Below are 16,217 nucleotides of genomic sequence, written 5' to 3' on the forward strand. Positions count from 1 at the left end.
TGAGCAGCGAACAGGGCTTGTCTTAAAGCAAACAACCTGATGTTAATATGCTGCATAAATAAAACCGCAAAAATGGGATAAAGAGAAAGTGATGACTTGATTACCTTGTACATGATATGTTATTGTGCCTTTTTTAAGTGTTTTTTTTTCATCAGGATGAGAATAAAATTTTTGTGTCACAGCAATATTTTGATTATGGCTAGCAGGTGCCTAAAATTAGGATTGTAGGCTTGTTTTATGTCAATAAATTATACATTAATAAGTGTATATGTGAATTAATTTTATATTCATCATACTTAAAAGTACTTCATATAAAAGCTTTCCATCTCTACTCGGGATTTTGCTCAGAATAAAAATTAAAAAAATTACAAAATACAACTGGCTAGAAACATTTAATTAAATAGTAATATATTTTACATCAGATTCATGTGATAAATAGTTGGATAACCTAAATGATGTATTGTGAAGTGAATTTAAGTAAGTCTGAATTTTTTTAAAAATACCATAGCTGTGCAGCACAAAAATCTTCTGTGAACTCTCAGTTATCTCTCAAGATTGCCCCCATCTTTAAATTTTTTTTTTTTATATATATAAAGTATATTGTCACATGCTTTTACTGAGTTGTTGAGAAAGGAAGAAGGAACATAATCAGTTATTTACAGGCGTAACAGTATTTTGCAAGAAAATCGCAAGCATTCCAATTCTTATAGAGTGAAACTGTTCATGATGCAAGATATATGATAGGAATATATTGTCTGCAAAAGCTTTTATTTATTTAATTACAAAAGTTGTAGCATAAGTACAGGCAATTTATTTTCTTATTTAAAAAGGTTCATATGGAGACAGAGACAAACTGTGAATAATAATAATAATAATAATAATGTAATGCAATTTTGAATGTATTTGTCACCAGAAACTCCCACTGGAAATCCAAGAACTTGTATCATTAATCTATTGATGTTGAAAATATATATCCTATTGCCAAAAGTGCAAACATTTTGTTGGTATTCTAACAATGGGTAGTGGCTAATAATGCTTTGTAGTGCATTAAGAAACAGTTTTTGATGTATATAGAATCTAAGTATGGCTAAGTGTTATTTTATGTTTATACAATCTTGTTTTTTAGTAATTGTGCAAGTATTATCCTTCTCGTTTTATATTTTGGGAGGTATTATCATTTGCATGGAATTTCATTCATACTCATAGCCTTAATACTTTACCCATTCCCCCCCCCCCCCAGTTTCAAAACCTTGTGAAATGTATTTTCAATGTACACATGAAGAGAGATTTTGATTAGCTAGAGGACTAGTAGTAAAGTTAGGATTCTTAAGAAAGTGTGATTAATAATAAAATAAAATAAAGTAAAATGTAACTCCTGATTAATTTTAAATAATAGATGTATCAAAATGCATAAGTCATTAGAGCAGAAAAGTTGTGCATAAGGAGGAAGAATAAACTGCATGTGTAATTTAACAGCTTAATAAAATTAATACTATTTATTAGTCGGATTCAATTATTTAAAATGCCAGTTTGTTCATCAACGAGTTAAAATTTCATCTTTATAGTTAGGGCTACGTAATACATATTTAAAGGAATTCAACTCTATTAATAGGCCAATAAGATCTTGTAATATTTTTCTTGTTTTTATCATCTAATTTAATTTTCAAAGCAAAAATTTAATTTTAGTAAATTTAATTCTTGAATGTCAAAATATGCATTATTCGTGCCTTTTGTTTTGTACCTTGCATGTTAAAATGTAATTCTGTAAGAAAACTCCCATTTACTGCTGATTTGCTGCTTTTTTATTTATTTTTTACAAATAAGTTTAAAATAAATAATGAATGGTATTATGCATTTTCCTTACAAGACTAAGAAATGTGAATTATAAAATTTTTAAATTTTTTATATTATGTGGAAACAAACTTTTTTTCTTTTGAATTAGGTTTCATGTGTTGGAGTGGTTTACTTTCCATCCTAGCAGGAATAATTCTTTCTTAGAATCTGATAAGGTTTTGCCCATGCTTGAGGGTGCTCTTTCCTTCCTCTGTACCTTATTATCTACTCATACGAATATTGGTATGTCATTTATTCTTCATATTTATTTCATTTTCTGAATGCATATTAATGCATATAATATTCATATAATCGTTCTTTCCATGCATTTCAGATTTAAGAAGTACATTAAATTACCAAAATAAATATTGTCAAAAATTGGTTTCTTAATGTTAAAAATGAAATAATATATTTTAGGTTGTTGCTTAGCTAGAGCTGGGGATTTCAGCTACAGCAGGTGAAGCAGATGGATTGTTTGCAAAAGCTCCTCTGTTTTTAATTAAGCATATTTCCAGAGTGAAACTTTTTTATTACCCAAATGGTATTTTCTGGATGAGCTTTATACAAAAAACATTGGATTATCATATATCATTGTTAACATTAAGCCACCATTTTCAGATGCTTTCCAGTCTGCATCTTACATGGAAAACCACCATTAAAAATTTTATTTTCTAAACATTTGTCTCAAATTTGGTGTTCAAAACTCACTTTTTAAAGATATTTCTAGAGGCTCTTTTTAGTAACTAATAACTTGAGTCATTCTTAATTCATGCCTCAATAATTAGACCCTTGATGCCAGCTATATGATGGAGTTTTTAATTAATAAAATTAATTTAATTATTAATTTTAGAGTATGATGGAGTTTTTAATATTTTCAATAAGTTTTAATAAGGTTTTTTTTAATTTTAATAATAACAATTTCAGTACTTGATGATAGTATTGGAATTGCTGACACAGCTAATTTAAAACTTTTAATGAACTTCATCGTTTTGAATGCCTGATTCTTGTTGATTGAAAAAAGTATTCATTATTCTAAAATACTCATTAAAAATCTTTTTCTAGTTTTATTAGAAGCATTTTATCCTAATTAAGCTTACATTTGCATGTGTAGATTACTTGTTTCCATGACAACAGTCAGTGCATTGGTTACATGACACATATGCATATTATATGCCCGTTACTTTTGCACTGTTAGTTTTGACTTTATTTTATCATATTCATTAAGCTCCAAACATGTCTACCATGTATATATATGTGTTTTATGTTTAGTGGTTGCGAATAATAGCATGCAATAATTCAAAATAACACATAATTAATTACTTTTGCAATAAAATAAAAAATACATCTATCCTTGACTATTTTATGGATCTAATTTTTAAATGTATTTTCAGTGAAATTAAGGGTAATTATATTAATATCAGGTATATTGGATTATAATGCTGGATTAAGGTAACATATGCATTCTTTCTATAAGCCTTTTTTCTGACCTCACTTTGACTGCATGTGAAGTATTTGGATGTGTATTCTTTCTCTCAGTACTCTTTTCACACAAATAACAGGCAGTCCCCTTTATTGATGCTAGAGTTCTATTACAGATATTCATTCCTTTGTGGAAACTTACATCATACTGGCATAAGTAGCCACAACAAGTAACATAAATTTCAGAGATAGGAAAAAATAAATTTCTCATGCATCGTGTGATCAAAATGGTGCACATTAATGAGAAATAAAATAATTACAGACTGCCAAAAAAAGTAATCTAACAAGAAAAACACACACCTTTCACTTTTCTTTTATTTAATAGCTCAAAACTATAGAAGCTGAAAATATTTTTGAAATGAAATATATTTCAAGAGAAATGAAATCTCATCATGCCATCAAATTCTACCATCATATCCTTCTAAAATCTGAAGGAAACCTTTTTTAAGAAACTTGAAATTTTGAATCGAGTCAATTAAACAGTACTTTTAATTCTGTACTGATAAGGAGGAACATTGAATTTTCTTTTCATTTCATTTCATTAGTCACGGTCAAATCATATTTATTTATTTAAAAATTTGTACTTTTAGGTAAGAACTATACGTATAAATATTTTCTTTAGTTTTTTAAAGTTTTTAATATGGCATATTACTGTGGGCTAAATGACCATATAATAGTTATTATAAATTTTAAGCTGTGTAGTGAGGGCTTTTTAAGAAATATTCTATAACTTGAAGATAAAGCAGGATTAAAAACATTTGTGCTAGGATATTTTATAAAAATTGCTTTTATTTGCTGTTGTTATTTCTTAACTAATGATATGAATTAATTTAAAGGACAAACAGAAGAGGAAGTGACTCGTCAGGAGATGGTGTCATTGCTGTGTATGAGTGACAGAACACATTCTCAATTAATGGATTTGTTACCTGACAAGTGTGGAGCAACTTCTCAGAATAAAGATTTTGAAAGCATTTTAAATAAGGTACAATGCAAGATTGTACATTTTGGGTTTATTATTTGAAATTTTAGTTTGGAATGTACAAATATTACAACTATATTACTTGAATCTAAATGATAAGCAATGCAGATATTAATTCAGAAGTCAAACAACAAAAATCAGCGTTAATTTTCAAAATTTTCACAAGGACTAGTTTCGATGGTTTTACCGAACCATCATCCTCAGCTGCAAAACCGCAAATGAACAAGAAAGGAAATAATGATTAGATAAGATAAGAAAGCCTGGACAAGAATAAGCGATCTGTTGGTGAAACCAGAACTAAAACATAATTTCTTTAAAGGCCAAAGGCAAAGATGGATTGGAATTAGGATCGTTAACAAGAACAGAAAGATTTTTTTGAATGTGAAATGCCTCTAGAAAATCCAGTTCTCCAATGGAAGATGTTTTTTGAATAATTTTGGCAGTTATGCCAAATGAGAAAATTTTTATGAGAAAAACTGCCAAAATTATTCAAAAAACATCTTCCATTGGAGAACTGGATTTTCTAGAGGCATTTCACATTCAAAAAAATCTTTCTGTTCTTGTTAACGATCCTAATTCCAATCCATCTTTGCTTTTGGCCTTTAAAGTAATTATGTTTTAGTTCTGGTTTCACCAACAGATGGCACCACTTGCTTATTCTTGTCCTGGCTTTCTTATCTTATCTAATCATTATTTCCTATCTTGTTCATTTGCGGTTTTGCAGCTGAGGATGATGGTTCGGTAAAACCATCGAAACTAGTCCTGCAAAAATTTTGAAAAATTAACGCTGATTTTTGTTGTTTGACTTCTGAATTACTATTTATTCGGCATGTTAGTGTGTTTCAATGCAGATATGTTATGTATAATGATAAGTAAGCATAATTCTCTTTTTGCAAAGCTAAATGTAATATTTGATCCTTCACTGTCTGGTAATATGAAAAAATTGCATTTTAGAATTTTGCATAAAGTACAAGAGTAGTTACTATGCAGTGTTTCTCATTCATGATAACAGAAATTAAATTTGCTTACTTTTAATCAAATTTAATTTTCATGTAGTACTTTATTGATTTCAATCTTTTTCCAACTGTAAGTTTTTCCCAAATGCATTGGATAATGTGTTTATATAAATTTTTATAAACATGAAAGAACAGCAAAATAGTTATGAGAAACACAAGCCAAAATTTTTAGGAGGATAAAAATTGGATAACAGTACTTTTAATATAGACAGCTCATAATTGGTTATTTTATGCAAAAATTAATACTTTGATTAAGCAATAGTCATATTAATATGCCATTTTCATTATGCTTCATGTTTACTTAAAATCAGATGTGCTTGTCTTTTCATTAGTAGCTATATCATGTGTGTTTAAGTTTTGAAATCAAGCTTTTGATCGGATTTTTAACTGTAGTAACTGAGAAAAAGCATTATGGTGGGTATATAACATAATTTTTTTTGTGGGGGTATAAAGCATAAATGTTTTGTTTTTTTAATTAGTGCTGATTGTTAAGCTAGTTATTCCTTATTGTTTTATACTGCTGCAGAAATATGCATTACTCTTTGCAGTGTTTATTTGTATGTTTGGTTTTCTATACTCTATAAAATTGCTAAAAACTTATGTTACTACTGATTTTGCACGTTATACTCTGCTGAAGGAACGTTTAGTGTATATTGGCTGATAAAGGTTCAGAAGCTGCTGCTTCTTCCTTTAAATAAATGACAGTTCCTCCTTTAACTGAAACCTTAGACAAAACAAATATGGGATTAAATTGTTTCAAAAACCCCATGCTGGAGAATATTGTGCGAAATTTTAATTTTTTCTTATTTTTTCATTAATTTTTTTGTGTGTTAACAGTTCATTTGAATATTGTTGAATTTTTCTTGTTTTGGGATGATTACTTTTATTTGAAGTATTTTTCATTAAAATTTCTTACAAAAAAGGTATTTGCTAAGATATGTGGTAATATTAATTTTCTAAAATAGATATCCTAACTTCTTAATTCTAGGCAGATAGCTCTTGAGTGCTTTGTCCAAACCACTTATTTATTCTAGTTAGAATATGATGTTTTGTGGGGGCGAAGAAGAGGGGAATTATTATTATTATTATTATTTTAAATTATGGATTTCCTTTGAATAAGAAAGATGATTTCCTTGTTACTTACTTTCTCAAGTTTTAGAAAAATATTACTGTAGAAATTATGTTACATAATAAACCCCTGCTTTATATTACATTGAGTGCCATGGAAGTAAAATTAATATAATTTAGATTGAATTTAAACTTTTGGAGTAGTTGATTCTCTTTGATGATACAAAATTTCAAATTCAGATATTCAAACTTCCAGTTTTTGTATAGCTTTTAAAATGTTCTGCTTTAAATCACAGCATCTGTTGAAATATGCTACTGAAAGTATTTCTTAAAATTTCTTTCTTTTTTTGTTGTGATCACATCATAGCAGGACAAAATTTTTATTGAAAAATGGGAAAATTGCAATTAATTGTAGATGTGCATATAGTATATCAATGCCAGGAAATTAAATATGTTTCCTGACATTGATTAATTATATTTACATGAATATATTGATAATCTGAGAAACGGATGTATAAATAGGCAAAAATTATGCAAAAAATCTATATTTCTTGTTTTCTTTCACCATACATCCTGAACTAAGCTTAATTTTTTCTGATTGGATGCTAACTTGTATGCAAGATTTATAGTAAAAGCTAATTACAATTTTATTTTTAATATTTTTTAATAATTTATATTTTGCTTATTAGACATCTTAACAGAATGAGTATATGTATTGTTTAAAAGCAGAAATGTAGAGCAGAAATATTAAGCTGATGTAATATGTAATCAAAATGCTATGTCATGTATGTAATAATACATATTGTGACATGTGACACATCACAGGTTCACAGGATGTTGATTATCTGTACCAACCAGGACCTACTTTAGTCTGAACAGCAAACAAAAGTGTGAATTATCAGACATGGAATTGTAAAATTTATTTCAATGTATATATTACAGTAATCTTTTGTTAAGTTGACAATCAATCAAGAAATGCTTTTAGACATAAAAGTTTCATTGCATTATTGTCTTTCTGCTACTGTAACTGCTTTCGAATTTTTAAAGCTTGGGCCTCAGTCATTATCATAAAGATCCTTATTGCTTTTCTTGATTTCGAATTATTCTTGAATAAAAGAGGCAATAATGTGAGCATTTAAAATTTGTTATCTAGGATTTTTTTTTTTTGCTCTTGTATTATCATTCATTAATTTTATTTTTATCATAATTTAGATTTCTTCCTGTCTCATATCATCGATTTTACATTCAGTGTTCATTATCTCATCATTCAAATTTATTATTTATTTTGGGGCAGCAATATATATCTGTCCTTTCTTTGGGAAAAATAGGAGCTACTTATGAAATTGTTCTAATTTGTAATTTGGTCTTGGAACTTTTTTTTTTTTTTTTTTTGGTGTTTGTGGGGGGAGGGCAGTCAGCAGCTTTCTATAGTATCTCACTGCAAACATCAAAGAATTATTCAAAAAAAAAAAAAAAAAAAAAAGATGTTAATTAAAAAATTTTATTTAAAGAAATATTATGAGAGTGTGAAACCATTGGCTTAACTAAGTGTGGAAACATAGTTATACTTTTAACGTATTAATTATAAGAATGATTTAAACATATTTTTATTCTTGATATTTTTAATATGAGTTTAAAGTTTATCATAATAAAGGATTAGCTTTCTGTCTTTATTATCTTAATAGAAAAATTATTAATGCTGATTTTTTAATCTGTAGAGTTTTAAAAATTATGTATAAACTGCTTGTTCTAGTTTTAAAAAAGGACAAGTAAAAGACACATTAATAAGAATTAAGGTGCAGGTTTTGCACTCAGAAGTAAATGCAGTCTTTATTGTGTTTTTTGTTCTTTAGGTTGCTGATTATAAAGCACCAAATTTTGAAGCTGGAGGAACGATGCTACAAGGAATGTTTGTTCCAAAGCCTCAGATTTGGGAAGAAGAATATGATCCTATTCATGTTCTTTTAAGAGCTGTGCACCGTAGGGAATATCAGTCATCATTAGACAGATATACTCAGCAGTATGCTATTATTTCATATTTTTGCTGTTGTTCTGATGTTTTGAAATATATAAAATTGATAAATTCAATGTCATAATTAATGTATAGTATATAAATGTTGAAATATGTAAGCAATTATAAAAGTAAGTTACTGAAATGAAAATGGTTATTAAGGGAACCTTTGTAACTATACAAATGCAAGAAATCAAATAGATCCTCCTGTATGTACAGGTTGATTTTATGATCAGGGGACAAACGTGGAGGGGTGTTTGCGCATACTAAAAGGTGTATTTTTTGTATAGGAATGCAGGGTCTAAAGTGACATGTTAAGTCACAAATGCAAAAAATGACATGGGAGGAAAAGTATGTTTATTTACAAAATGAACACAGAGTGCTTCTTTGCAGCAATACAGTATTCATAAGAAATGTACAAAATTGTGACCACTAACAGTAATACGAACTACAGCTGTGACTGGCTGGAAGTACAGTGGGTAGAGGGCGGTAGTGAGTTGGGCAAACCGTGATTCATTGCATCAGTGGAAGAATGTCATTCACAACTGTGATTTTGAGTTTGATTGGCAAGTTTACACATAATTAAAAGGCTGACATGCATGTAATGTATGGCGCTGCTGATGAGAACGGCAGAGTAGTACTATGGTTGTACCAGGAATGGTTTCCAAACAGGCATATGCTGAAGCACACAGTGTCCAAGAGGTTGCATCGGCCTCTGTGTCAAAGCAGGTCATTTACCGCTAACTCTGACAGTAGAAGTGAAATAAGAACTGTATGACAACCTCACAATAGAAGAACCCATCTTTAACATTGTGGATGAAACACCTCACACAAGTACAAGAGCTACTGCATGTTTTCTGCATGTGAGTCAGCCCACTGTTTGGAAAGTATTGCATGAACATCATTTACACCCATATCATCTGCAGAGAGTCCAAGCTTTGCAAGTCACAGATAACCCTCTGTGCATTGATTTCTGTCATTTATTCTTGCAGCAGTGTGTAGCACAGGCAGATTTCCCATCGGATGTACTGTTCATAGACTAGGCAACTTTCACACAGGACTGTGTCTTCAATGTGCACAACAGTCTTATGAGGGCAATTGATAATCCACATGCATTCCAAATCTGCTTCGCTGTGAATTTGTGGGTGAGTATTGCTAACGTGTACCTCATAAATCCATACCTTCTACCTGCATGTCTCAATGGCTCACATTATCATATTTTTCTGGAAGAGGTTTTACCGCCATTGTTTCTGGATGTTCCGGCTGTCTTTCTTGATTGCATGTGGTTCCAGCGTGATGGTGGGGCAGCCTATTAGAATCTGGTGCTCTAGAATTAAGTGGATGCAAATTTTCCTGTTTTGGCACTGTTTGTTAGCCTGTTCTTAATTAGAAATTAAAATTTGTATGCCAGTTATATTGTTTACAATTGCTACAATCAAGCATCATCTGTTTTTAGAATTTCTAACCTGGTAGGCCCTACTTAAAAATAAATGGGTCCAAGGTCATATACCAGTTTACTGCAGTCGAACTATAATATTATAAACAAAGCAAATAATCTGCTCCTTTTCCCCAAAATTATAATTTTTGGTCATGATTGTCTTGAAAATATTTTCTTCCTTGTAATTTAAATGCAGTTCATATGCTGTTAGACAATATATTCATTTATTTTTTAAATAGTTCTTACATATTTAGCTGTAATTTGTTTCCTATGTAACTTCTGGCGAGTAGACCATAAATGGGTGGATGAGTGAAGTTGAGTATTTCTGATAGTTTCTTTATAAAATCTGTAACTTTAAATTTCTAACATGATGGAGGGAGTTTATGAGGGCTATTCAGAAAGTAACTTACATTTTAAAATAAAATAAAAATAATGAAAAAATAATAAAAAAAAATCTCAAAGCTTTCAGATTTTATATTACGCCTAAAGGTGCTTTTTTAATGTTTTGTGCATTATTTTATTTATTAAATATCATGTTCTTCGCACTTAAACCGTAAAATTTAATTCAGCAGTAATATCACAAAATATTTAAAAGAGCATATCTTTGGAACTTCCAATACACAGTCTTACGCGGAGATAAAAATGTTTTTTTCCCATAAGTGTTGCCATTGCTCACATTCAAATTGTTGAGCTTCTTAATAAAAAACTCATAAATACCTTACAAAATATGAAGTTGATAATATAACAAATTCAAAATTTCGCCTTCCGGATGCCCATATTCGGGTGGAGACATACGTTATTCAAAATGTTCATGTTTTATTACAATACAAGAAACATACATACGTTTATGCATATTCTTCATTATTTAATTTCTTTAAATATAATACAGAGTGATAATATCTGGTGGCAACAATTTAAAAAGTGATTTGCCGTTATAGTGAATCAACACAAAATGCCAAAACTAAATTAATAGTCCTTCTGGGCAAATGTAAACATTTATTATTACTTACATTTGAAAGGTGCATTATTAAGCTATTTATCTACATAATCTCCATATAAATTGAGACACTTATCTTAAGGGTACACAAGCTTGTTAATTCCATTGTCATAGAATGTTGTCACCCAAGACTTACACCATGCATGGACACCTGCATGCAGATCCTCATCATCATGAAAGCGCTGTGTTGCAAGCCAATTTTTCTTATGTGAAAACAAGTGGAAATCACTGGGAGTAAGGTCCAGACTGTATGATGGATGATCAAGTAACTCCCATTTGGAACCATCAAAGAGCTGTCGAATTTGAATGGCTGTTTGGGGGCCATGTGTTGTCATGAGTGAAAAAAACCTTGGAACTCAACTTTCCTGGATGCTTGTTTTGTATTGCTCTTCTTAATTTCTTTAATGTTTTACATTATCTCTCACTATTTATTGTTTCACCATGCTTGAGTTAATCCACCAGAAGCACACCTTCCCTGTTCCAGAAAACAGTTGTCATGATCTCTTTTGATTACAGTGTTTGCAAATATTTCCTTGGCTAGGAGAACCTGTGCGACCCCACTGCCTAAACTGTTGTTTTGTCTTGCAAGTCATGAACTGTACCCAAATCTCGTCTCTTTTTATGACAGGATTGAGAAGTGATTAACCATGTTTGTGTTACACCTCGAGAAATGGCAAAGCTGTTGCCATGCTTTGATTTTTGTTGTCTTCTGACAGGAGTTTTGGAATTTATCTGGCACAAATAATGGCCTAGATCTTGCATCATGACACCAAACAACAAAGTTCGTGAAATTTGAGGAAACTAATAAGAGCTCTGAAATTGTGAAGTAGCAGTTTTCACGAAATTGTGAAGTAGCAGTTTCATCTTTTTGTCAGTTTTCTCTACCAGTTCAGTAGTAACAGTGCTCGACTGGTCTCTTCATGCTTCCTTATGAACATTAGTGCACCCATTTTTAAACATGATGCACCATTGTCTCACTCTGGCTTCACTCATTATGTCATTTTCGTACACAGTACAAAGTTCTCAATAAATTTCAACTGTTCTCAGTTTTTTTTTGCGAACCAAATTATAATCACTGATCACAATTCAAAACTGGCGGTATTTTCTGTTGCTGCAAACATTTTAAACATTCACAGTAAACAAAGCGGAGGCAACACACACCACCAACAATTACAACCATGTGCATAAGGACTTGATAGACACTCCGACACCAAGATGAGGATGCTAGTACCATGTCTCGCTGTGCAGCGGCAAAATATAAGTTACTTTCTGAATAGCCCTTGTGTAATTCATATGATAGATGTTCCATATTATTAAGGAAGTGTTTCAATTTCCATGTAGTACAAGTTTATTTCCATGTATGTTACATAACTAATTGCTTACAAAATTGAAAATTGGATAATATTAATCTGATTACATAGCTCTGATTATCCGTTAATACTTTTGGTATATGAATACTTTTTATAATGATTATGAAGAATTTTTGACTGATGTAGATATACTTTATGCATTATAGCTTACGCCAAGCTAATAAATATTCTGGTTCTCATGCTCCTTGGCCACCATTCCGAATTCCTGGTCCTGTGCACAGAGAGTTTGTAGATCCTCGTAGAATTCTCCACAGCAAAACTATGCATGGAATAATATTTACTATTCTGCATCGGGTATTTATTGTTTTAAATTCTGTAATTATAATAATAATTTTGTATAATAGAGAAGTGAAAAATAGAAATGTTTCTTTCTTAAAATGCTATTTTAAAGATGACTACATTTAGTATTATTATCTCATATATAAATATAAAACCCAGGTAGTCAAAACTGTTCTGTAACCATGTACTATGATGAATGCTATAAAAATGTTCAAGCAGGTGTTCTTAATTTTGCCATTTTATTATATACAAATTTTATTTTGCAAGTTACTCATATTTAACCAAAATTGTCAATAAAATTATGCTGTTTTTATGATATAATTTATATTTTGAGTTCCTCATACTGAGTAAATTAAGGATATGATTTCTGTTGAATTTTTTTTTTGTAAATATTAATTTATTGGAAGCTACACCAGTGTTTTCAGTACCTTTAGTAAATTTTATTTTCATTCTGCTTTTAATATCTGAAGCTTTCAGTTATGCATAGAAGGCTTTTTGAAGTTTATGAATTAGTAAAACCATTCTTTTGGAAATTCTATTCTCTGTATGTAATCCATTTTGTTTAGCACACTATGTTGACTTGAGTATTTGTATATTGTAAAACTGGGGAGGGGGGAAGGTAGAATGATTTAATATGCTTTATGTAGAAATTCTTCTATTCAGATTGTTCTCTTCTACTTAACTGAATTCTCTTAACAGTTTTCAGAGTGTGAATTTGAATCAAATTCAAATTTTAATAATAAATTTGAATCAAATTCACACCCAAATCTGTATTGATTTAAATTACCGGGTTTTAATGAAAGTTTCCCGCCACTGCAGATACCATCTGTGCAAACAGTTCGTGTTGGTGGGTTGTTTAATTTTGTCAAACATTTTTTGGCATTTGAAAGACTTGCTTTAGAACACTGTGTTATAAAAGTCAAGGTTTGGTACTGAAAGTTTAAAAACAAAGGACTATAACATTCAGGAAGCAGAGCTCTCTGGCCAGCCTACCGATGTGGAAGAAGACCAGTATGCAACCACTCAAGAGTGTGCTAAGGAGTTAAATGTTAGTGCCATGCTCATTAGTCATGCTATGCATTGCATAAGCTTGGTGTACAAGTTTAATCCCTGAGTACTGGAGGAGCTTACTCAAGTAGTTGAGGGCAGACTTGTTCGGCCTGCACTGATCCGCTCGAATATCAATGCAACGGCAAAATTCTAGACTGGAGTGTCACTTGTAATGAAAAAGAGATTTACTTGAACAACACAGGCCGAAAAGGGGGTTGGTCTGCACTCGGGGATCCGTCAGCAGTGTTGCAAAGTGCAGTAAGACTGTAAAAAGATCATGCTTTGTATCTGGTTTAATTGCTGTGGTATTATATCCACATAAGAGCATAAAAACCACATTTATCACAAAAACAAAATTATTTATTTAATAATAATAATAATTAAAAAAAGCTTACTTTATCCAAAAAAGGGCTGTGGCTATAAATATCAAAAATATCAACAAAAGTGTCGAATGTGTGAAATGAGAATTAGAGTTAATCCTAAAAGAGTTAATCAGTTTACACACGGTAATAGTATTAATAGCACATACACAGAGCTTAATTTCTAAAATTAGAAGCATCAGAGCCCTATGGAAGATTATCAGAAAGGGAGGGGGGGGGAACTAATTAAATAACTAAAAGTTAAAATAATTAAATTAACATTAGAAGAAATATAAAGAGATAAATAGAAATTTAATACATTATTAAATCAATTATAAATAGTTAAATAAAAAAAATTATCATCTTATTGGGACTCTAGCTAAAATTGCAATTCTACTCAGAAACTAAATGAAAAAAAAATTATCATCTTATTGGGATTTCAGCTGGAATTGCAATTCCACTCAGAAATTAAGTAGTAGTTTAGCCAATCTCAGTCTGAACATTAGTCATAAAAAGCTAATTCTTCTCAAAGGTTGTGCCTGAAATTTTTCCTCTTTTGGTGTGTAAGTTTTGTTGCCGCCTGAAAGAGCTGTATTTTATTACATCTGCAGTTATAGTATGGGATCAGTTTTATCTGGGATATTTTTTGGGCTGTTGTACAAGTTTATTATGCAGGACATTTATTGTATAGGATGTTTATTATGCAAAACATCAGTGTAATTCTGAATTAATGCACACACCCAGGCAGGCAGGCAGAGGTTATGCTTTAGTAATAATCTCTGGATAATTACTATTCATTCCTTTTAAATATTTGCTTTGGAATATTGAAAAATAAAACTCTATCATAAATGTTCATTTTCTTTGTGTGTAAATAAATATTGGCTTTGTAGTAAAAATATAAATCTGTAACAAACATGTTGAAGAATTTGATATAAAATTGATTTGAGAAAAGCAAGTTGTAACCTTGCGCATAATAATTTTTGTATATCCACCTGATAGAATTTCTATCCTTATAATAGTCTAAAAGATGTAAAACTAATATGCAATATGTGTGAAAGGGAAAACAGTAAAAGTTCAGTATTTTCTGTTTGGACATGTTGTCGATAATGTGTTGCTGTGTTTTCAAAAATCTCTTAAAAGTGTAAAGAGGTGCATTATTCTTATCATGGAAACTAAATGCTTTATTTTTTAATATAGGCTGTGAATGATCCAGATATACCTGAGCAAATACTTAGTTTGTGCATTTATCTTTTGGACATGGCTGTGAGATTTCCATATTCAGGGACTCAAAGTGTTAGTATTTCTTTAAATTAACTTATTTATACTTTAGTTACCCTAAGTATGGTTATTTATAATTTAGTTACCTAATTTATGGTATGACCAAAAGTCAGAGTAGAAAAGGCACACTTTAACATAATAACAGCTGATTTTTCTTATCAGATGAAAGGGAAGCAATTGAACCGAATATCAGCTCATTTAAAAAGTGTGAATATATTTAATAGGCTCTTTTTCTCTAAAGGAATTTTCTCTTCTTCTTTTTTGGCTCTATCTCTCTCTCTTCTTTAAAATTTAATTGTAATAAGATTACTAAACATAAAATTAATATAAAAATGAGATGAAAGATACAGTGACATGACAATAACAAGTTGTCATGTGTTAACTTCCTAAATTGCATCACAATGCATTCAGTGTATAATAAATATTTTATAAGATATTTAGTGAAATGGTTTTCATTATTTTCAAAATGTGAATAAACTCTGATATACTTTAAGTATTGAACGTTCTAAAATAGATTAGTTTCTAGGCATTTTAAAGTTAGAAAAAGAATTTTAATGTTGTGCAAGTCCAATTATCTGAATCATATTTTGATTTTTTAGATCATTTTAAATTAAGCATGCTGTTCATTTCATTATTTTTAGTCATTCCCCTTTGCTTTAAATAAAGCTGAAAGATAAAGCAATACAGCATATTTTTAAGCTTTAGATAAATGCATTTCTTTAAAAAAATAATTTAATGCAAGTCAATATATATACGAGACCCTTCTTATCAAATTGAAAAATGTTATAAGTTAATGATGTATTACCATATATCATTTGGAAAATATACAGCCTATAAATGTTCATAAAAAGCTAAGTAGATGCTGTATGTAGGCCTGTTAATTAATCTGTAAATTAGCCTGATTAAACTTGCTGGTCAGGTCAGGTTTCTCTCTATGGATGACAAACCAGTATTCTTTTTAATTTTAGAGCCTAGGTATAAAATTTAATTTTATCTTTTACTGTATTTGAAATAGAAGTCAGTTGTTAAGGAAATAAAATAACAAGCTCGCTTAATTTCA

At 30.1% G+C, this 16,217-nt stretch overlaps 1 protein-coding gene across 1 annotated transcript in view; it reads left to right on the forward strand.

The window, feature by feature from the left end:
- The window catches only part of Ubr3 (Ubr3 ubiquitin ligase), a 187,675-nt gene that overhangs the window by 48,991 nt on the left and 122,467 nt on the right, over nt 1-16,217 (forward strand). Inside the window, exons 13-17 of the mRNA XM_085825584.1 lie at nt 1,943-2,076; nt 4,149-4,294; nt 8,229-8,395; nt 12,338-12,485; nt 15,077-15,172. Of these exons, the coding sequence (XP_085681710.1) occupies nt 1,943-2,076; nt 4,149-4,294; nt 8,229-8,395; nt 12,338-12,485; nt 15,077-15,172 (691 nt within the window). The remainder of the gene's footprint in view (nt 1-1,942; nt 2,077-4,148; nt 4,295-8,228; nt 8,396-12,337; nt 12,486-15,076; nt 15,173-16,217) is intronic.

Source organism: Stegodyphus dumicola, chromosome 10 (assembly GCF_044657685.1).
Source record: "Stegodyphus dumicola isolate Sdum_Otavi_A_Nest chromosome 10, ASM4465768v1".
Lineage (NCBI taxonomy): Eukaryota > Metazoa > Arthropoda > Arachnida > Araneae > Eresidae > Stegodyphus > Stegodyphus dumicola.